At 42.0% G+C, this 23,937-nt stretch overlaps 1 protein-coding gene across 1 annotated transcript in view; it reads right to left on the reverse strand.

Moving 5' to 3' along the window:
• Positions 1 to 5,779: 5,779 nt before the first annotated feature.
• Positions 5,780 to 23,937, reverse strand: part of LOC139393062 (gamma-aminobutyric acid type B receptor subunit 1-like) — a 47,958-nt gene continuing 29,800 nt past the window's right edge. The window contains exons 16-24 of the mRNA XM_071141404.1: positions 18,709 to 18,859; positions 18,099 to 18,231; positions 17,689 to 17,805; positions 13,742 to 13,849; positions 11,453 to 11,546; positions 10,653 to 10,780; positions 9,240 to 9,368; positions 8,798 to 8,941; positions 5,780 to 8,367 (exon numbers count right to left, since the gene is read on the reverse strand). Coding sequence (XP_070997505.1) covers positions 8,077 to 8,367; positions 8,798 to 8,941; positions 9,240 to 9,368; positions 10,653 to 10,780; positions 11,453 to 11,546; positions 13,742 to 13,849; positions 17,689 to 17,805; positions 18,099 to 18,231; positions 18,709 to 18,859 — 1,295 coding nt within the window. The 3' untranslated portion in view covers positions 5,780 to 8,076. The remainder of the gene's footprint in view (positions 8,368 to 8,797; positions 8,942 to 9,239; positions 9,369 to 10,652; positions 10,781 to 11,452; positions 11,547 to 13,741; positions 13,850 to 17,688; positions 17,806 to 18,098; positions 18,232 to 18,708; positions 18,860 to 23,937) is intronic.

The raw sequence follows: 23,937 nt of genomic DNA on the forward strand, positions 1-23,937 counted from the left end.
TATGGTAACTGAGCCATCTCACAGGAGATAGGTCTAATCTTAATGGTTATTTTGTCAACTGAAAAAGTTTAAGAAATGATGATTGTTTGTCCATACATGATGATTGTCCATTCTCTGTATTGTAGATTTTGCACCAAATAATATTATGACTTTGTTTTTTTTATATTAACTTACTTTTATTTATTTTTAATACTATTTATATGAAAATACATATTAACTTTAATTAAAAACATGATATTTACTATTTATATGAAAATACAGTAGGCTACTGTGGAGTACTGTAGTATAAGTTATTTTGATTTAGCAGTAGCCTATACTAGGCCTATCAGAATACATTGCGACAATATTAAGTTATTTTATTTAATGTATTGACGTACTATGTCTATTTAAATGTGATTGTGTGTATTTTATTTGTCACCTATTCAGAGTGCTTGAATCAACTGTAATAAATTCCAAATGTTCTCAACTTTAGGAGACTCAAAGTTTGATTGTATTTAATTACGTAGTTTGGAGGGGGGCGGGGCCGGGCAGGTCTGGACATATCCAACGGTCTTATGTGGTTGAGGGTAAATAGGTTTTGACTTTAGCAGTACATTAACACTAAGGGCTCTATTCATTCTGTAAAGTTTAAGCGTTACAGACTCCGCGATAGAAATGTAAAGGTCATTTCAGATTGAGCCGACATGTGCAGCGTTCACCGTGAATGCAGTATCCGCTAACATTGCCTTTAAATTTCAATCACTCCATAACGCTCAACTTCAGCGATACAGGTTTAATTAAAGCCCTACATCTGTTCTTGAGCAGCTTGCACCAGAAATTGTAATACAATGTGCATCCCCAATGATGTCAGACCAAAACAAGGGAAATTCCCTTATTTATTTTCCGCTGTCTCAAGTGAGAGGGCCCACATATGCCTTAAGCCATGTCTGGGGATTCCCCCCACTGACCTTATTCCTCCTCCTCCTTGAAAGCATCATAGGTTTTCAGCCAGGTGGATGGGTGGCGGGATGTGAACATCTGAGCTGAAATACTAGTTGTGCATGAGAAAATGTGTTTGTCCCACAAACATCCTCAGGCTGTATCACATCCGACTGTGATTGGGAGTCCCATAGGGCGGCGCACAATTGGCCCAGCGTCGTCTGGGTTTGGCCCGGGGTAGGCCGTTATTGTAAATAAGAATTTGTTCTTAACTGACTTGCCTAGTTAAATAAAGGTTAAAAAAAAATATTGTTCCAAGATGAAGCTGTCATTTGAGTTTGAGTTTGAGTTTCTTTTATTTTTACAGGGACAGTGCACATTAATCAACGTTTCAGTAAAAGTGCCGGTTTTAGCCAGCCGGCTAATTTTCAACCGCAGTCCCTGGGCAGGTTATTAAAAACAATTACAATATAGACAATAGCAGCATAGAACAAGCAAGACATAGCAACATAGGACAAGCAAGACATAGCATACAGAGCAACATAGGACAAGCAAGACGTAGCATACAGACAGAGCAACATAAAACAAAAAGCAGCAAGACAAAATTCATAAAAGCAACAAAGTGTTTCCACACCTCACAAGCTACAGACAACAGACAACATGGAAAGCGGCAACACACAGCTAGGGACCATGTTCACAAATCTGATTGACCTTTAGCCATGTCTTCAAGCATTTTGTGAAAGTGTGATATGTGGTGCAGTTATGTGTGTCTGATGGCAGTGTATTCCAGACATGGGAAGCTCTCACAGAGAATGCAGATTTACTAAAGGTGCTTTTCCTTAGGGGAACTATACAGTCACCTCTCATGGCAGACCTTGTGGATCTGCTGCCATTTGTCTGGGTTTTCTGTTTAACAAAAATATTGAGTGGAGGGGGAGCCAGGCCATTAAGGATCTTGAATACAAGACATGCGTCGGTGTATTGCACAAGATTTTCCCAACTCAAGAGCTCATGCTTTCTAAGAATGTGACAATGATGATGGCTATTGGGCTTCCTATCAAGCACTTTGAGAGCCTGTTTGTAGACAGACTGAATAGGTTTTAATGTTGTACAGCAAGCTTGGGCCCAACTAGTCAAGCAGTATGTTAAGTGGGGGAGTATCATAGTTTCGAAGTACAGTTTTGCTACCTCTGTGGTCAAACAATTTCGTATAAATCGGAAATTAGCTAGGTTGAATTTGGTTATTTGAATTACTTTTTTCACATGCTTTTTAAAAGAGAGGTTGGAATCAAGTATGATGCCAAGGTACTTAAAATCGGATACCACCTGGAGCTTCTCCCCTGACACATAGACATCTGGCTCAGTAGCATCTGTTGCCCTCTTTGTGAAGAACATGCAAACAGTTTTTTTCACATTGAGATGCAAACACGAGTCACTGAGCCACTTTGTAACCTGGACCATTACAGTAGTGAGTTCTTGTGCAGCTTGTTGTTTGCTCTTTCCATGCCCATATATCACTGTATCATCTGCATGCATTTGAACTTCAGACCCAGTACAGACAGAAGGAAGATCATTCATGTACAGGCTGAACAGGAGGGGCCCCAGTATTGACCCTTGGGGCACGCCCACATCATAGCTACGAGTGGGCGACAGCTCATTGCTCACTCTGACACACTGAGTTCTGCCTTCAAGGTATGATTTCATCCATCTCAAGGCATCAGGGGAAAAGTTGAACTTGGACAATTTTGTGATGAGAATCTCATGGTTAACAGTATCAAAAGCCTTCCTTAGGTCCAGAAACACAGCCCCCACAACACCCCCTTTGTCCATCTTGGACTTCACATTTTCCAGAAGAAAGCAGTTGGCCGTTTCTGTGGAGTGTTTCGCTCTGAAGCCAAACTGCATGGAGTGTAATGTGAAGGGGCTGTTGTTGAGGTGGGCAATCAGTTGTTCTGCTACACACTTTTCAACAACCTTTGACACCACAGGTAGTATACTAATGGGCCTGTAGTTACTCACGTCAGCAGGGTCGCCTGATTTAAAGATGGCCGTTATTATGGCCGACTTCCATACCCTTGGAAACACACCGAGACCAATAGATGTGTTGGTGACCTTAGTAATGGGGCCAATGAGTGACTCTTTGTAGTTTTTAAGAAAGGTAGAGTCCATCCCAAACACATCTTTGGCTTTAGAGTTCTTTAGTGAGCTAATCACCTTGTTCACCTTTGACTCAGAAACCTCCCTTATGATGAAGACAGGTTGAGTGTCATTCACTAGCACTGGGCCCAGGAAACAAGTGGAGGGGTTCTGTGTCAGTGCCCTGACAGAGTCAATAAAGTAGGAATTGAAGGCTATTGCTATTTCGACTGCATCCTGTGTTAGATTGTTATTCACCATGATTTCTAGTCTTTTTGCAGTGTTACTATGGTCTTTCCCTGTTAACTTTTTTAGATTCTCCCATATCAATTTAGAATTTCCCTTTGCTTCACCAATTATGTTAATAAAGAAGTTTGCCTTGGCCTGTCTAATTTCTTTCATCACCTTATTTCTCAACATGGTAAACCTACGTCTGTCATGCTCTAATTTAGATTTTAGGGCTATTTTTAGAGCATAATCTCGTTCTTTCATCAATTTCCAGATTTCTCCATTTAACCAAGGAAGAGTGCTCTTTTGGCCAGGTTTGGATTTGATTTTCTTTAGGAAGCCATTTATTGTAGTCTGGATTGTGGATAGAAAAACCTGACTATCAGCTTCCACGTCTGTATAGGACAAGAGATCATTCCAGTTTATTCCCTTAATTGCTTTTTCAAAATAGTTTAATTCACTCTTAGGTATTCTGAGTTGATCCGGCTTTCTAACAGTAGAGAGGTTAAACCTGCTCTTAGACAGCTTTCTGGCTATAAGTGTCAGATTATGATCAGATAGCCCAGTAACCATATTGAATGATTTAGTCACTCTCTCTGGTTTATTACTGAACACCAAATCAATCTGTGTTTTAGAGCAACAAGTCACCCTGGTTGGCCCTTTAACTAGCTGTGTAAGGTCAAAGGTATTAGTGATTCGTTTGAGGGTTTTCCTACAACACTTGTCTTCATAATTAATGTTAAAATCTCCCATTAAGATGACCTCTTTCCCAAAATCACATTCCCTAAGCATGGTATTAAACTGATCAAAAAACACACTTTTGGTGGAAGGTGGCCTATACATTCCAATGAGGGTAAAAGACATTTGGGGAGACAGTGTAACGTTCAGGCCGATACATTCTAGTTCATTATCACATGACCACTCAATTTGTTTACATCGGATATGTTTTTTAATGTAAATCATCACACCCCCTCCTCTTCCTTCAATCCTGTCTCTCCTGAAAACATTGTAGCCAGGCACAATCAAAGCAGCATATGGAGAGTGTTTATGGAGCCATGTCTCTGAGAGGCAGAGAAAGTCAAGGTTGGAGTCTGTGAGTAGATGTTGAATTTGATCACTTTTTGGAATGACACTACGAATGTTCAAGTGCCCCCCTAATAGTCCCTTGGGCTTAGCTCGTGGGTCCCAGATGACTCGAGAGTGATTGACACATTGAAAAAAGTTAAATTTTCTGTGTTTTCTGACGGCTGGGTTTAGGCCGTTTTGTTTAGTTTTGATTAGGGGCAGTTCGGTAGCGCAATTAACAATCCCTCCCGCCTGCACTGGATGCGGGGAACTAATTAAAATAGCTTGCGTACCAGAAACAGAGTCAGAGATCGCATATAACGACTCTGGTATGTTTGAAGAGTCAAAATCTATCCTGGAGCCGGGTGAGTCGAGAGAAACCATAGTACCATAGCACTCACCCACCTCCACAGCAGCGACGACCAGTGGACGAGGCCATCCACCGCTCTCCACTCCGGTGCGTATCACTGGCTCGGTGATATTGGGCCCAGGATTGAGTTGTACATCCCCGGAGAGCAGGAGGGTAGTGAACAGGTAGTTTAACAGTTTCCGATAAATGTTGGACTTGTGTTTGTTACGCCTAAGCGGTTCAGTAGAATAAGGAGCGAGGTAGACTTGGCCATTATTCAGAACATTATAGTATGCTGTGTACTGTCCGCTCCCGTGGAACGGTGAACCAATGTGTTTGGTGTTGATATTCTCTGGTAGTAGACTGATTGTGTCATCCCAGCAAGGACGCACTGAGATTATCAGTAGAGCAGCTACATAACTGACAATCATGGCAGAGTACTGGAGATAAAAAACATAATTGCGCTTTAACTCTTTGCATGAGTTACTTAGCTGGGATCGGCGTACACCTGATGGTTTAGATAAAATTACAGCATTCGAATGAGAAGCGGCACCTGCCGCACCACCCTGTCTTCCGTCCGCCATTTTTTCCTCTTCCTCTCAAATGGTCATTTACCATGACCCTTTGCAGCTGGCTGTTGTGTAACATATATGTCTGCCTTTCACTTTCAGCTCATATTACGATCTCAATCTTTGAGTTCATATTGCCTTCTGATAAGAAATGACACCAATACCCATTGGTTAATAGGGTATTCAATTATGAAGTGGAAGCAGATTGTACGGGACTGAAATGACTTTTGATCCTGGGAGGGCTATCGTTCAATATGAATGTAGATTCTAGATGAATAAACAACAGAATCCCTTGGGTGTCATTAACTGATGGTGACATCTAGTGGTTAAAACAGCTGTGTGGTGTGTGACATGCTTGTCCCTTTGGACATGGTTATGATACCACATATTGTCTGTCATAAAATGCCCATTCAACCTATAATGAAGTGTTTTGTCACATTTCAGGGTTGATGAGGGTGTTTAAATTCAATTCTGTTCCTTATTAGTCCAATTGACACAACACGATACACATAAATTCAGTGAAAAACAATGGGTTTATTTAACTATGATTATCCATGTATTTGAATGCATATAATCTGATATTGTATCAACATTTAAAATTGTAAATATAGTGTATACAAATATCTTCAAATCCAGTTATATACACTGCATTTGCAAAACATTAGGAACACCTGCTCTTTCCATGACATAGACTGAACAAGTGAATCCAGGTGAAAGCTATGATTCCTTATTGATGCCACCTGTTAAATCCACTTCAATCAGTGTTGATGAAGGTGAGGAGAAAGGTTAAAGAATGATTTTTAAGCCTTGAGACAACTGAGACATGGACTGTGTATGTGAGCCAGTCAGAAGACAAAAGACTTCAGAGCCTTTGAACAGGGTATGGTAGTAGGTGCCAGGCGCACCGGTTTGAGTGTGTCAAGAACTGCAACGCTCTGGATTTTTCACCACAGTTTCCCGTGTGTATCAAGAATTGTCCGCCACCCAAAGGACATCCAGCCAACTTGACACAACTGTGAGAAGCACTGGCGTCAAAATGGGCCAGCATCCCTGTGGAAAGCTTTCAACACCTTGTACGGCCATTTCCCGGCCAATTGAGGCTGTTCTGAGGGTAAAAAAAGGGGCTGCAATTCAATATTAGGAAGGTGTTCCTAATGTGTTGTACACTCAGTGTATATTCATACATGTGCAAGAGTATATTTCTCTAAATAATCTTCGGCATACATATATTACAATATTACCCAATGTCCTCCATGTACAGTTAATACATATGGACTATTTCATCCAATAACTTCCTATGGAGAAGTTGTGTATCTCACTTTCCTATACCCTGAGCTACAGTATGTCATTAGAACGGCAACAAAATCCCGACCTGAAACTTTGTTTGGAACTATAGTGCAACATGAGATCGATCACGCTATTTGGAAAAGTAACGTCTCGTACGTTACTTACCGACAAAGCTGTGTTATATCATTGCTTCATACATTTTGACAAATTGCTAATGAATGGGATTGCACATATATATTAACTGTCGTATACGCATGTCAGAATCCTTTACAAAACCGTTACATATATTCTTCGCCGTCACATTCACAGACGTGATTGTACAAAGCTAAAATCGGAGGGGAACTTCGGAAGAAACGTCAAATATAAGACCAACGGGTGGCAGGCATGTACACTCACATTTACATTTATATTCAGATTGTCTTTAAGGAAAAACAGTTATTGACAAAGAAAATATGCCACTTCAAGTCTCCAGCAGGGTGGGCTTCCATTCAATATCTATGAGGTGTCCAAGAAAATGTGAAATGTCGGGAACATATCCATTCAAGTCCAATTGAAAACGTTCAAAAGGATGGTACATAGAAAACGGATTAGGTTACACATCACATGACACCGTTTTCTTATCAAATGGGTTTCATCTATTCAAGCGGATACAACAGCAAACATGTGATTGAAGATACAAAGCTGTACCTGAATATGTATACAGCAAAACATCCACAAAAATCTTGCTATTGTCCCAAAAGGAGGGTTTGTCCATTCCAAAACCCTCTACTGTATATGGCAATGATGTTGGTAATTCACCCCCAGTTAGGATGACTTTACACTTTGAGTTTCGATGGCGTTTTGATATGAAATCCAGTCAATTGAATCCACTGGGAAACTCTGCTGTTTTTTCCCCACTCTCATTGCATCTGAACAATTTCCACCCCCACAAAAATATATATATATATATTGAACTAAATATAGGGCACAACATTGAATCCATGACATAACATATCATACATTATGTAATAACAATATTAATCAATTACCAGGTGCTTCGCTATTTCAACAAACAGAAGACAAATAGGCAGAGATGGGAGTCAAAAAAGAGCAAACACACACACAGTACACAAAGTCCTCCCGGAGATCCTAGATACATCTGCACAACAGAACGAGAAAACAAACAGAGGGAAGGAGGAAAGAAGAGGAATGAAAAAGGGAGATCCGTCCATTTTTTGTCTCCACAAGTAGACTGAGGGTTACTCTGGGATGTGCTTGTCTCTTATTCAATAACTCATATTACTAGTCACAAGTGCTTCAGGTCCCCACAGTGAGATAGACTGTGAGAAAGACTGGTGTTACCCCGGGTGACTCGCCTCACAGCAGCCTGTAGTGAATGGAAAAGCCCTCTGTCGTCGTGTGCCTCCACTCACTCTGTCAATATCAGTAGCTTGTGCTCTTTTTCCATAACAAGTGAAAGTCACCGTGCCTCCATGTGTGTTCGTTCCTCCGTGTGCTCTGGGCTCTTCTAGCACCCCACCCCCTTCACTTGTAGAGCAGGGGGATCTGGCTGTTGTGACAGTGGTTGTGACTTATCTTGCTGTCCGCCTGGTACAGGTTGGAGGAGTTGGAGAAGGAGGGGGGTAAGGAGGAGTGATTGTCCGACGCAGGGTTGGGGTAACCGGGTGGGGGCAGGAGAGACTTGGGGTCTGGCTGGGAAGAGGGCGGGGACGAGTTGCTGTGGTTCTGGTTGGTGCCGGATGAGGGCCGTCGTCGGTTGCGCAGGGCCTGTCTCTCAACCAGCTGGTTGCGGAGCTCCGATACCCTCTGCTCTTTCTGAGAGCACGGAAGAGGAAGAGGTCTTATTAATACTGGACACTCATGGGTAAAGAGGAATCCTTCATTACGCATTAATTGAGCATGAATTAGACATGTATTCATCAAGTATTAATCAAACCAAATGCATATCTTAGTAAAATATAATAAAAATGAATGATTGGAAAGATTGATTGGTTGTTTGCTAGGTCAAATAATTCAGACGTATTAGATGTATTTTAATAAATACATTTTGATTATATTTTGATATCTAAGGTATCACAAAGTGATTGTGTATTATAGTACCACCTGTATGATAAAGATTGGCTGAATGATTGATTACTAGTTCCAATAATTCAGATGTATATTATACGTATTAGACATATTTCAATCTAGATGTATTGTGATTCTATGTTGACAGCTAAGGTGCATCATAAAGTGTGTACTGTACCTCCTGTATGATCTTCTGAAGTTCACGGTTCTCTCTCTCCAGCTGGCGAGACTTCTCCTCATCGTTGTTGTTGGTGGACGAGCCGGTCTTCAGCGTGTCCTGCTGCTCTGACTGCCACTCACCACGTGTAATCAGCCTGCGCATCTAGAATAGAATAGAGTTTTACTCTACACAGCCAGAGAGACAGAGACGAACCATATACTATATGTGAATTTGGAAATGTTAACATTGAAGAAAGTATTGAAACTTTGTTTCGAGTGCTGATGCAAGTGTACATTAAACACGGCTGCTAAATGACTCAGTCCTAGGCTACGTCCCAAATGGCACCCTATTCCCTATACAGTGCACTATTTTCGAGCAGAGCCCTGGTCCAAAGTAACGTACTATAAAGGGAATAGGGTGCCGTTTGGGACACAACCCTGTTCTATACAGTATACTGTACCTTGGGCACAAAGAGCACCACCAGGGTGATGTAGACAGAGAACACTATGGCCAACGCGGCAAAGGCAAAGGAAGCGTCCTGCTGTGATGTGAGGATCATAGTGACGGGAGCCGTGATCATGCACAACACCTGCAGAGACGGGGGGATTGAGAGAGAGAGAGAGAGAGAGAGAGAGAGAGATTGAGAGAGAGAGAGAGAGAGAGAGAGAGAGAGAGAGAGAGAGAGATTGAGAGAAACAAAGAGGTAAATATTAAGAGAGGTGAGAGAGGAAAATAAGATCTAAAAAAGCAGTCGGCAGCTGCTTATCATTCCAACGAGATTCCTCATATGAAAACATCATTATAAAGTCATAGTGGTCATACTGGCACATCATCACAATATCAAGCCTTCCAAAAGCTCTCTGCTTCCCAACAAGGAGGCCTTTGCAGATACAATAAAATGACATTTTAAAGGATTCGCCCTCATATGGGGTACCATTGTTGTAGAGAATTGTATAATTTATCTATGTGTATTACACCACGAAATATACACAATTAAATAAAATGGTGAAATCAACATCTAAGCTTTCCATTTGTCCGGACCTGCAGCTGTGTTTAACGATTTCATCAAGCTATATGAATGATTGATCAATTAAATGTTCTTTCCTCTGCTTTGCAAATTTATTTTTGACTGTATGTACTTCATAATTGCATAACCGCCCCACAGCAAATGCGCAGTCAAAAGAAGTAAAACTGTGGGTGGTTTTCAGTCATAAGTGTTTCGGTTCCTCATTAAGCTGTTTTGAGATGGGAATCTGGGCAAGTTCTGGCAATTATGTAATTCCTTGTTCAGAGAGTACTATAATGTTTGCACATTGTTGAGCCGAAATAGAAACCCAGCCTAAAGCTAAAGTTATTTTAAAAAATGTTGCCTGTGTAAGAGCAGTGGTCTGTTCCAGCAAAAGTCTACATTACCAGACATTTAATGGATTTGCTCACCTGTGTGAGGGTTACCGAATGGCTATGGCTACTTGTTTGCAAAACTTACATGGTGGAACGGTACTGTATGTTATCGCTGCTATATCAGTTAAAGTGAAGCTTAAATACCTCTACTGGTGATGATCCTTCACCGATTCAAATCAAATTCAAATTATTGTTTAAGTATAGCACTAACATTTTGCTTTAGCGCCAAAAATATGTCTTCCAAAAATACATTTATGAGCACATGCTTACCACCAGAAATAACAAGCCTTAGCCGTATGTTATCACTATGCACTAATAAATCATTGAATCTCATGTCCACACTGAGACAATGCCTAGCCCCTGCTACCTTTCTACCAGTAGTTAATTGTTGCTTTGAGTTCCTTTGCTCGATGGACTGCCTAAAATGCAGAGCGGAAACCAGAGCACTCCCCCTGTGATGGTTGAGACTCACAGCCACGTTGTAAATAGCCATCCCCACGGCTCGGTGGTCATTGATCTTCTCCGTGGAAACAGACTTGGTCTCGTAGGCCAGAAATATCCCCAGCAACAGCAGCAGTCCCTTGTAGCCATACACTACACCTGGTGGAGAGAGAGAGAGACAAAGTAGGAGAGAGAGAGAGAATGAGAGAGAGAGACAGAATGAGAGAGAGAGAGAGAGAGAGAGAGAGAGAGAGAGAGAGAGAGATGGAAAGCGAAGACGATGGAGTGATGTTAGGCAGTTGACTAAAGGTAATGCATATTCCCCTTTATTTCTTCTGTCCAAGTGTCCATTGTTCTTTCATTACGTCGCTCAGTGGGGTGACAATATATTTGCATAGCACAGAGAGGGAATGCTATGGGGCAATGGCACAGTTTGTGACTCATATTAATTGAATTTGACAGTATTATGCATTCAGAAGAGCTGCCACTGTCCGGACGAGAGGCAGTATGGCAATAGTGAGAGAAAGACAAATGAAAGGAGAAGATAAAAAGCATATGAGGGAAAGATAAAGGCAGGGAATGACTGACTTGAGTGAGTGAGAGGAGGGGAGAGGAGAGGAGTGAGAGGAATGAGAGGAGGGGAGGAAAAAGTGGGATCAGACAAAAAAAGAGAGAAAGCTAATGTGGAGGGCTGAGATACGAGGAGTGTTTAATTTACAATGAATGGACTGGGGATTGAGGGAGTGAGAGAGTGGAAAAAAAGAGGGAACAAGGGAGTGAGAGAGAGAAGTACAGATAAGAGAGAAGGAGTAAGGAATAGAGGAGGGATACCGAGCCATGTGTTCATCTTCTCTGAAGTGCAGTGCTCCAGGAGGGGCTGAATCAGGACATCCAAGTCTCCTTTAGGGGCCTCCCTAGTGAACTTCTACTCAGAGAGAGAGGGTGGGGGAAGAAGTGTGTGAGAGTGAGAGAGAGAGAGAGAGAGAGAGAGAGAGAGAGAGAGAGAAACAAAGAAACAAAGAAAGAGGGAGAGAGAGACAGGGAGAGTGACAGAGAGAGAGGAAGTAAGAGAGGAAGTGAGAGGGAAAGTGAGAGAGAACAGGAGACAGAGTGAACGACATTCCGTGTGATATCCGCAATTCATTCACTTTAAAACTGACAAGTAGAAAGTAAATGAACAATAAGATGGCTGACATCAAAGCAATAATATTTTGTTGAACACTAGACATGTGACAGTGCTAACATACGAAAGCTAATACCACATAGAGTACAGTGCCTTCAGAAAGTATTCACACCCCTTGACTTCTTACACATTTTGTTACAGCCTGACGAAGGTCGTGTGGCCGGTACGTAAAAGCCAATTAAAGAACAGCGATACTATCAAGAGCGGTGTGCGGGTTTCTTATTTTTTAGCTCAGATGTGCGAGTGCCTTTCGAATAAGTAATTTTGTTGTGTTACAGCCAGAATGTTAAAATGGATTACATTTAGATTTTTGGTCACTGGCCTACACACAATACCCCATAATGTCAAAGTGAAATTATGTTTTTAGAAATGTTTACAAAATAATAACAAATGAAAGGCTGGAATGTCTTGAGTCAATAAATATTCAAAGCCCTTTTTATGGCAAGTCTAAATAAGTTCAGTAGTAAAGTTGCATGGACTCACTGTGTGCAATAATAGTGTTTAACATGATTTCTGAATGACTACCTCATCCCTGTACCTCACATATACAATTATCTGTAAGGTCCCTCAGTCGAGCAGTGAATTTCAAACACAGATTCAACCACAAAGACCAGGGAGGTTTTCCAATGCCTCGCAAAGAAGCCTTTTCGTAAACGGGTCAAAATGAAAAAAAGCAGACATTGAATATCCCTTTTGAGCATGGTGAAGTTATTAACTTACAGTTTGGATGGTGTATCAATACACCGAGTTGCCAGAGAGGAAGGAAACCGCTCAGGGATTTCACCATAAGACCAATGATGACTTTAAACCAGTTACAGTTTAATGGCTGGGATAGGAGAAAACTGAGGATGGATCAACAATGTTATTACACCACAATTTTCATTTAACTAGGCAAGTCAGTTAAGAACAAATACTTATTTACAATGACGGCCTAGGAACAGTGGGTTAACTGCCTTGTTCAGGGGCAGAACGACAGATTTTTACCTTGTCAGCTCGGGGACTTGATTCGACAACCTTTCGGTCACTGGCCCAACGCTCTAACCACTAGGCTACCTTCCACCCCAATACTAACCAGATTGATGGAGTGAAAATAAGGAAGCCTGTGCAGAATAAATAATATTCCAACATATACATCCTGTTTGCAACAAGACACTTAAAGTAATACTGAAAAAAATGTGGCAAAGCAATTATATTTTTTTGTCCTGAATACAAAGTGTTATGTTTAGAGCAAATTCAATACAACACATTACTGAATACCACTCTCCATATTTTCAAGCATAATGGTGTCTGAATCATGTTATGGGTATGCTTGTAATTATTAAGGACTGGGGAGTTTTTCATAATAAAAAAAAAATGGAGCTTAGCACAGGCAAAATCCTAGAGGAAAATCTGTTTCAGTCTTTTTGTCCACCAGACACTGGGAGATGAATTCATCTTTCAGCAGGAGAATAATCCAAAACACAAGGCCAACTCTATACTGGAGTTGCTTACCAAGAAGACAGTGAATGTTCCTGAGTGGCCAAGTTAAATCTGCTTGAAAATCTATGGCAAGACCTGAAAATAGATGTCTAGCAATGATCAACAACCAATTTGATCAATGATCAAATTTTCAATTTGAGTTGAAGAATTTTGAAAAGAACAATGTAGCACAATCCAGGTGTGGAAAGCTCTTAGAGACGTACTCACAAAGACTCACAGTTGTAAACGCTGCCAAAGGTGCTTCTACCAAGTACTGACTCAGGAGTGTGAATACTTATGTAAATGTGATATTTCTGTATAAAATGTTCAAAACATTTGCAGAAAAATCTAAAAACATGTTTTCATTTTTGTCATTTTGGGGTATTGACAAAAAAAACTCTATTTTGAATCCCGTCTGTAACACAACAACATTAGGAAAAAGGTCCAGGGGTGTGACCGATATGACAGTGTCATTGTACCTCTACTGTGATGTGTAATGGATCCACAATCTGCCAAATCATGAGTGACAGGACGTCTATGGCTAGTAGCACTCCAACTGTTGCATAGAGTTTCCATGGCTCCAGGTGCTGCAGGGATAAAGGAGAACCAATCACAATCCAAGGACCATGGGTAATGCAGTGAGTCCACAAGCATCCAGTAGATAAAATGCCAACAGAGTACAGTATTGTATACGTGTATCAGGCACAGCATACATCAGTTATCAGAGCTCCCTTTAAAAAGAGATTCATATGTCAATGGGCTCCCCTGGTTAAATAAATGAAGCACACATAAATTAACTGGCATTTAGACGATAACGTTGAAATATTCTAAGTGTAAATTGAGGAGTTACTAGGCAGTGGATGCAAAATGCACAACAGTGGTTTTTGAATGAGTAACATATCAAGAAGCAATGGGGTCCAACAATGATGTATGCAAAATAATCAACATGCTTCTTCATTTTCCATCACTTCATTCTGACTGGCTTCTAGCCCTGCAACCGTTCACCCCAGACATAACCAAACCGTATGGCATAGACCTTGTCACCTCTTCTCTTCAAGTGCATGAAATTATTTGACTGCCTTCACTAGTCTTGCCATATTCTGACTTGGAAACTTTTTAAAAGTACTTTCCCAGAGCTCTTTAGCAAATTGCCCTTGCATGGCCATTAAAGGGAGTTGAAAGTCAACCTGATTCGTCTTGCATTGGCTCAACTAATAAAGCCCTCGAAGGTTGGATTTCCACATAGAACTTTAATACTCATACATATTCATAAATGCTCCATAAATGGCTTCATCTCTCATTCTTCTGATTAGGACTTAGAAGAATTCCCACAACACATCACACACACACAGTGTTTTCCCAGCTTCAGGACACACTATCTTAGAGAGGACACACACACAGTGTTTTCCCAGCTTCAGGACACACTATCTTAGAGAGGACACACACACAGTGTTTTCCCAGCTACATGACACACTGTCTTAGAGAGGACACACACACAGTGTTTTCCCAGCTACAGGACACACTGTCTTAGAGAGGACACACACACAGTGTTTTCCCAGCTACAGGACACACTGTCTTAGAGAGGACACACACACAGTGTTTTCCCAGCTTCAGGACACACTGTCTTAGAGAGGACGCACACACAGTGTTTTCCCAGCTACAGGACACACTGTCTTAGAGAGGACACACACACAGTGTTTTCCCAGCTACAGGACACACTGTCTTAGAGAGGACACACACACAGTGTTTTCCCAGCTACAGGACACACTGTCTTAGAGAGGACACACACACAGTGTTTTCCCAGCTACAGGACACACTGTCTTAGAGAGGACTGACACACAGTGTTTTCCCAGCTTCAGGACACACTGTCTTAGAGAGGACACACACACAGTGTTTTCCCAGCTTCAGGACACACTGTCTTAGAGAGGACACACACACAGTGTTTTCCCAGCTTCAGGACACACTGTCTTAGAGAGGACACACACACAGTGTTTTCCCAGCTACAGGACACACTATCTTAGAGAGGACACACACACACAGTGTTTTCCCAGCTACAGGACACACTGTCTTAGAGAGGACACACACACAGTGTTTTCCCAGCTTCAGGACACACTATCTTAGAGAGGACACACACACAGTGTTTTCCCAGCTTCAGGACACACTGTCTTAGAGAGGACACACACACAGTGTTTTCCCAGCTACAGGACACACTGTCTTAGAGAGGACACACACAGTGTTTTCCCAGCTACAGGACACACTGTCTTAGAGAGGACACACACACAGTGTTTTCCCAGCTTCAGGACACACTATCTTAGAGAGGACACACACACACAGTGTTTTCCCAGCTACACGACACACTGTCTTAGAGAGGACACACACACAGTGTTTTCCCAGCTACAGGACACACTATCTTAGAGAGGACACACACACACAGTGTTTTCCCAGCTACAGGACACACTATCTTAGAGAGGACACACACACAGTGTTTTCCCAGCTACAGGACACACTATCTTAGAGAGGACACACACACAGTGTTTTCACAGCTTCAGGACACACTGTCTTAGAGAGGACACACACACAGTGTTTTTCCAGCTTCAGGACACACTATCTTAGAGAGGACACACACACAGTGTTTTCCCAGCTACAGGACACACTGTCTTAGAGAGGACACACACACAGTGTTTTCCCAGCTACAGGACACACTGTCTTAGAGAGGACACACACACAGTGTTTTCCCAGCTACAGGACACACTGTCTTAGAGAGGACACACACACAGTGTTTTCCCAGCTACAGGACACACTGTCTTAGAGAGGACACACACACAGTGTTTTCCCAGCTTCAGGACACACTGTCTTAGAGAGGACACACACACAGTGTTTTCCCAGCTACAGGACACACTGTCTTAGAGAGGACACACACACACAGTTTTTTCCCAGCTACAGGACACACTATCTTAGAGAGGACACACACACAGTGTTTTCCCAGCTACAGGACACACTGTCTTAGAGAGGACACACACACAGTGTTTTCCCAGCTACAGGACACACTGTCTTAGAGAGGACACACACACAGTGTTTTCCCAGCTACAGGACACACTGTCTTAGAGAGGACACACACACAGTGTTTTCCCAGCTACAGGACACACTATCTTAGAGAGGACACACACACAGTGTTTTCCCAGCTACAGGACACACTGTCTTAGAGAGGACACACACACAGTGTTTTCCCAGCTACAGGACACACTGTCTTAGAGAGGACACACACACACAGTGTTTTCCCAGCTACAGGACACACTATCTTAGAGAGGACACACACACAGTGTTTTCCCAGCTACAGGACACACTGTCTTAGAGAGGACACACAAACAGTGTTTTCCCAGCTACAGGACACACTGTCTTAGAGAGGACACACACACAGTGTTTTCCCAGCTACAGGACACACTATCTTAGAGAGGACACACACACAGTGTTTTCCCAGCTACAGGACACACTATCTTAGAGAGGACACACACACAGTGTTTTCCCAGCTACATGACACACTATCTTAGAGAGGACACACACACAGTGTTTTCCCAGCTTCAGGACACACTGTCTTAGAGAGGACACACACGTGCATACGTAATCAAGTTGATAGTGGGCACATCACGGGTATGAGTGTGTGTGTAGGTATCTTTCTGTATGCGTGTGAGTGAGTGAGTGAGTGAGTGAGTGTGTGCGTACGTATGTCTGTGTGACTCCCGTCTCTGTCTCTATTCTACTCTACTGTACTGTACTCTACTGTACTCTACTGTATTCTATTCTACTCTACTGTACTCTAATGCACTCTACTGTATTCTGTTCTACTCTACTGTACTCTACTGCACTCTTCTGTATTCTATTCTACTCTACTCTACTGTACTCTACTGTATTCTATTCTACTCTATTCTACTCTACTCTACTGTACTCTACTGTACTCTACAGCACTCTACTGTATTCTATTATACTCTACTGTACTCTACTGTACTCTACTGCACTCTATTGTATTCTATTCTACTCTACTGTACTATAATGTACTCTACTGTATTCTATTCTACTCTACTGTACTCTACTGCACTCTACTGTATTCTATTCTACTCTACTGTACTCTACTGTATTCTATTCTACTCTATTCTACTCTACTCTACTGTACTCTACTGTACTCTACTGTATTCTATTCTGCTCTACTGTACTTTACTTTACTCTATTCTATTGTACTCTACTGCAGTATATCCCAGAGTAGAGAATATACAGAGATACTTTAACATGCAGAGCAAAGCACATCTCCCAGAGGCTTATGTAACCTTACTCTAAAGTTGAAGGGTATTGTTTATCTGCCAGCACCACACATTCAGTACTGTAGACTCTGGAGCTTCCCTGTTCCCTCCTCTGGCCCTCTTAAAAGGCTTACCTTCCTCTTCTCCTTCTTCTCCTCCTTCTTTGTGAAGAGATTGTGTACCCACCAAATCTTGGTGAACATGCTGCCATAGGCCAGACTGAAGCCCAGGCCGAGCAGCCACAGACGGAACTAGACAGAGAGGGAAAGAGAGAAATTTTGATGATTCAATATTTTTTACTTTTGTTGGCAACACAAATGCTATTTTTATTATGCCAATAAAGCAAAATTGTATTGATAATGAGAGGATAGAGAGAGAGAGAGAGAGAGAGAGAGAGAGGGAGAGAGAGAGCTAAGGAATATGAGAAATAGAGAGAGGCAGAGAGAGAAATAATTTCTCCTGACAAGCCATTACAGCACATCCATCAACTGTAGCACTAGAAGATGGCGACAACAACCCATTCCCACGGCTTTAGCTGGGTTACCTGACAGACCACAGGGAACTGGGACCTGTGGATGTGGTGTCCGTCGATCCCCAGGGGAAACACAGCAGCCAGGGCCATCATACAACCCACTGCCGTCATGTTGTTCAGGTAGGGCTGGGAGTTCTGGATGTACCTGGCACAACACACACAAAGAGGGTATGAAGAAAGACCAGAGAATATAGACAAAAACCCACACGTGCACTGTTTCACATGCACTGTTTCACGTGCACTGTCCGCAACACTTTACAGCATCAAGATAATGTCCTAGACATGACATCGTCTGTCACTGAATGTAAAGTGATGAGGCATTTTGTATGGATTGGAGACAGTTACGACAAGTGTTATGACATATGTCCACATAAACGTGAATGTGACTTGCCCACAGCCATCTGGAGACCTACAAGCAGGACCCACCAGGAGGACAATCATACTCGACCCAGCGGGATTGCCATTGAAGTTGTTGATGAATTGCTTGCTGTAGCCAGTGTTTGTTTTTTTTAAATATATTTTTGAATTGAACTTTTATTTAACTATGCAAGTCAGTTAAGAAAAAATTCTTATCTACAATGACGGTGTTGCTTAAATGTGCAAGATGAAGTTCTAATCTCACCGCACGTTGCTGTTGTAGATGTTGAAGGTCAGACAGACGATGCCCAGCAGGATGCCCAGACCAGCGAAGACAGACACGGCAGCAAACAGCTTCTGAGAGAGGTACCTAAACTCCTCAATGACTATTGTCGAGTCAGCCGGGGGCCCGGCACCTGAACAGAGAGAGAGACAGAGAGAGAGAGACAGACAGATAGAAATAAAGAGAGAGAGAGACAGAGAGAGAGAGAGAGAGAGAGGGAGAGAGACAGAGAGAGAAATAAAGATAGAGACAGAGAGAGAGAGAGACAGAGAGAGAAATAAAGAGAGACAGAGAGAGAGAGAGAGACAGAGAGAGAGAGAGAGAGAGAGAGAGAAATAAAGAGAGAGAGAGAGCGAGAGAGAGACAGAGAGAGGGAGAGAGACAGAGAGAAATAAAGAGAGAGAGAGAGCGAGAGAGAGACAGAGAGAGGGAGAGAGACAGAGAGAAATAAAGGGAGAGAGAGCAAGAGAGAGAGAGAGAGAGGAAAGAGAGAGAGAAATAAAGAGAGAGAGAGAGAGAGAGAGAGAGAAACAGAGAGAGAAATAAAGAGAGAGACAGAGAGAGAGAGAGAGTGAGAGAGAAATAAAGAGAGAGAGAGAGCGAGAGAGAGACAGAGAGAGGGAGAGAGACAGAGAGAAATAAAGAGAGAGAGAGAGCGAGAGAGAGACAGAGAGAGGGAGAGAGACAGAGAGAAATAAAGGGAGAGAGAGCAAGAGAGAGAGAGAGAGGGAAATAAAGAGAGAGAGAGAGCGAGAGAGAGACAGAGAGAGAGGGAAAGAGAGAGAGAGAGAGAAATAAAGAGAGAGAGAGAGCGAGAGAGAGACAGAGAGAGAGGGAAAGAGAGAGAGAGAGAAATAAAGAGAGAGAGAGAGAGAGAGAGAGAGAGAGCGAGAGAGAGCGAGAGAGAGAGAGAGAGAGAGAGAGAGAGAGAGAGAGGCAGGACAGAGGTTAGTCCATCCATGCCTTAAAGAGACAGAGTGTTCTAAGGGCAGATTATGCCTGTCTACAGTGCTGTACTTGATGTCACTCAGAACAGAACTGGGCAAAAGGACAATTATGTTTTGAATTAAGATCAAAATCCGAATTTGAAAATCAGGGAGGGCACTAGGCTCAGTAACCTCTACAGATACCTCTACAAATGAAATTGGCACAATCAATTTACACAGTAACCAGTATACATTATTGTGTTGCGCTCACTGATTTAATTCAATGACCAACAAGGTACAGAAATTGAGAATAAAGGAGGATAGATGTGGAAATCAGGATGTGTTCACCCTAATTATCTCAAAACATGTGCATAACTAAAAAGTAACCAAAAAAATTGCCATTGGTTCTTTGAAGGTTGGAGATGGTTGAAAGTGCAGCTGACTGATTTGATCTGTCTCCGATTTCTCCCCTGTCTGTCTAATCCAGCCCTGACTGCAGATCCTGACAGCTGCTCGGGGTGTGGGTGTCACTGTGTCCTTACGTAAGGGTGATGACAGTGACATAGACTTGTGTCAGTGTGTGGGGACGTGTCCATGTCAGGAAGAGGGTGACACAGTGTCGAGCCCCAGGGGGTGTCACAATACCAGGGCACACACATTTGTTTTGGCGGTTTCAGCGATATCACACCACTGACTTGCCTGAAGTGACATCTGAGACATGCTATCTGAGAACAGAGTGACGACTGTTTGAAGACTGTTTGAAGATGTGTGTTTTTCTGTGCATTGAAGAGCGAACGAGCATTGTCCTGTCAGCTGAAGTGTTTGCACTGTTTAAACCTTCCTCCGTCCTTGATCAAGGAATCGGGACAGGGTGTTGCCATGGAGACCAAGCTCTGTAATGGTTGCCACGGCGATTAGGAAGACAGTTGAGCTAAAGTGGTTGTTAGGGGCGACAGTGAAGAGAGCGAGAAAGTGAGGGAGGAATTCGACAAGGGGTAAACAGAATGGAGAACAGGAGAGTTCAGACAACAATCACCTCCACAGCAGACACAACTTGCCTCTGCCACTGTTTATTTAAAAAAACATATATATTTGACCTTTATTTAACCAGGCAAGTCAGTTAAGAACAGGTTCTTATTTTCAATGACGGCCTAGGAACAGTGGGTTAACTGCCTTGTTCAGGAGCAGAAAAACAGATTTTTAACTTGTCAGCTCGGGGATTTCCTTGTCAGCTCTGGGATTTTATCTTCAAACCTTTCGGTTACTAGTCCAACGCTCTAACGTCACAACAAACTAAACTCACTTTTGTTACCTGCAGAACAAACTAAACTCACCTTCGTTACCTATAGAACAAACTAAACTCACCTCTGTTAACTCTAGAACAAACTAAACTCACCTTCGTTACCTATAGAACAAGCTAAACTCACCTTCATTAACCTCTAGAGCAAACTAAACTCACCTTCATTACCTCTAGAACAAACTACACTCACCTCCATTACCTCTAGAACAAACTAAACACCTCTGTTAACTCTATAACAAACTAAACTCACCTTCGTTACCTCTAGAACAAAATAAACTCACCTTCATTACCTATAGAACTAACTAAATTCACCTTCTTTACCTCTAGAACAAACTAAACTCACCTCTGTTAAATCTAGAACAAACTAAACTCACCTCTGTTAACTCTAGAACAAACTAAACTCACCTTCATTACCTCTAGAACAAACTAAACTCACCTCTGTTAACTCTAGAACAAACTAAACTAACCTTCATTAACCTCTAGAACAAACTAAACTCACCTTCATTACCTCTAGAACAAACTAAACTCACCTCTGTTAACTCTAGAACAAACTAAACTCACCTCTGTTAACTCTAGAACAAACTAAACTCACCTCCATTACCTCTAGAACAAACTAAACTCACATTCGTTACCTCTAGAACAAACTAAACTCACATTCATCACCTCTAGAACAAACTAAACTCACCTTCATTACCTGTAGAACAAACTAAACTCACCTCTGTTAACTCTAGAACAAACTAAACTCACCTCTGTTAACTCTAGAACAAACTACTCACCTCTGTTAACTCTAGAACAAACTAAACTCACCTCCATTACCTCTAGAACAAACTAAACTCACCTCTGTTAACTCTAGAACAAATTAAACTCACCTTCGTTACCTATACAACAAACTAAACTCACCTCTGTTAACTCTAGAACAAACTAAACTCACCTCCATTACCTCTAGAACAAACTAAACTTACATTCGTTACCTCTAGAACAAACTAAACTCACCTCTGTTAACTCTAGAACAAACTAAACTCAAATCCGTCATGTCTATAGCAAAAAACTATACTCTGTCACCTCTATAACAAACTAACCTCGTACCTCTCCCACTGGTTACAGATGTCAGTTCAATGTGTAGTTTTTATTTACGTTTGATTGAGTCGTCAACTAACGTGAATTCAACATGGATTTAATCACCATTGGATTTAGGTTAAAAGTTGGGTGAAAAAACGTTGATGACTTTTTGATTCAAGGTCATTTTTGATGTTGTTGTTGAAATTACGTGGAAAATGACATGGCAACCAGTTTTGCCCATTGGGCTGTGACTCTCCAGCAAACTAGACACACCTCTGTTACTATACAAAAAAGGTGCTATTTCAAAACTAAAAGGGTTCTTCGGCTGTTCACAGAGGGTTCTACATGGAACCCAAAATGGTTGAAACCAAAAAGGGTTTTTACATGGAACCTAAATGGGTTCTACTATAAGGACAGCTGAAGAACCCTTTGGCACCCTTTTTCTAAGAGTGTGCAGGGCAACTAAACTTAACACTGTCACCTCTAAACCTCTATCACTGTCACCTCTAAACTTAACACTGTCACCTCTAAACCTCTATCACTGTCACCTCTAAACTTAACACTGTCACCTCTAAACTTAACACTGTCACCTCTAAACCTCTGACTGTCACCTCTAAACTTAACACTGTCACCTCTAAACCTCTATCACTGTCACCTCTAAACTTAACACTGTCACCTCTAAACCTCTATCACTGTCACCTCTAAACTTAACACTGTCACCTCTAAACCTCTATCACTGTCACCTCTAAACTTAACACTGTCACCTCTAAACCTCTATCACTGTCACCTCTAAACTTAACACTGTCACCTCTAAACTTAACACTGTCACCTCTAAACCTCTATGACTGTCACCTCTAAACTTAACACTGTCACCTCTAAACCTCTATCACTGTCACCTCTAAACTTAACACTGTCACCTCTAAACCTCTATCACTGTCACCTCTAAACTTAACACTGTCACCTCTAGCAAAATAACATTTGTCACTCTCCAGAAAACTAGACTCCACTCCATCACCTCTATAACAAACTAACCTCTATCACTCTCCAGAAAACTAGACTCCACTCCATCACCTCTATAACAAACTAACCTCTATCACTCCGGAAAACTAGACTCCATCACCTCTATAACAAACTAACCTCTATCACTCTCCAGAAAACTAGACTCCACTCCATCACCTCTATAACAAACTAACCTCTATCACTCTCCAGAAAACTAGACTCCACTCCATCACCTCTATAACAAACTAACCTCTATCACTCTCCAGAAAACTAGACTCCACTCCATCACCTCTATAACAAACTAACCTCTATCACTCTCCAGAAAACTAGACTCCACTCCATCACCTCTATAACAAACAAACCTCTATCACTCTCCAGAAAACTAGACTCCACTCCATCACCTCTATAACAAACAAACCTCTATCACTCTCCAGAAAACTAGACTCCACTCCATCATCTCTATAACAAACTAACCTCTATCACTCTCCAGAAAACTAGACTCCACTCCATCACCTCTATAACAAACTAACCTCTATCACTCTCCAGAAAACTAGACTCCACTCCATCACCTCTATAACAAACAAACCTCTATCACTCTCCAGAAAACTAGACTCCACTCCATCACCTCTATAACAAACTAACCTCTATCACTCTCCAGAAAACTAGACTCCATCACCTCTGGAACAAACCATCCTCACCTCTGTAAACCTACATCACACCAAGCTCACTCCTGTCACACTACAGAACAGTAAGACCACCAAACTCAGCCCTACAGAGTATCATCTCTGATTGGACCCATTGGCCCTGCTCCCCTCGGAGGCTAAGCTAAGCCTTGGCAACAAATCGTTTCATTAAAAGTCTACAATGGTGCCCTCTCTCTGGCCTCCCAGCATGCACGATTGACTAGCGGTGCAGTAATTCTAAGCC

This window comes from Oncorhynchus clarkii, chromosome 3 (genome assembly GCF_045791955.1).
Source record: "Oncorhynchus clarkii lewisi isolate Uvic-CL-2024 chromosome 3, UVic_Ocla_1.0, whole genome shotgun sequence".
Lineage (NCBI taxonomy): Eukaryota > Metazoa > Chordata > Actinopteri > Salmoniformes > Salmonidae > Oncorhynchus > Oncorhynchus clarkii.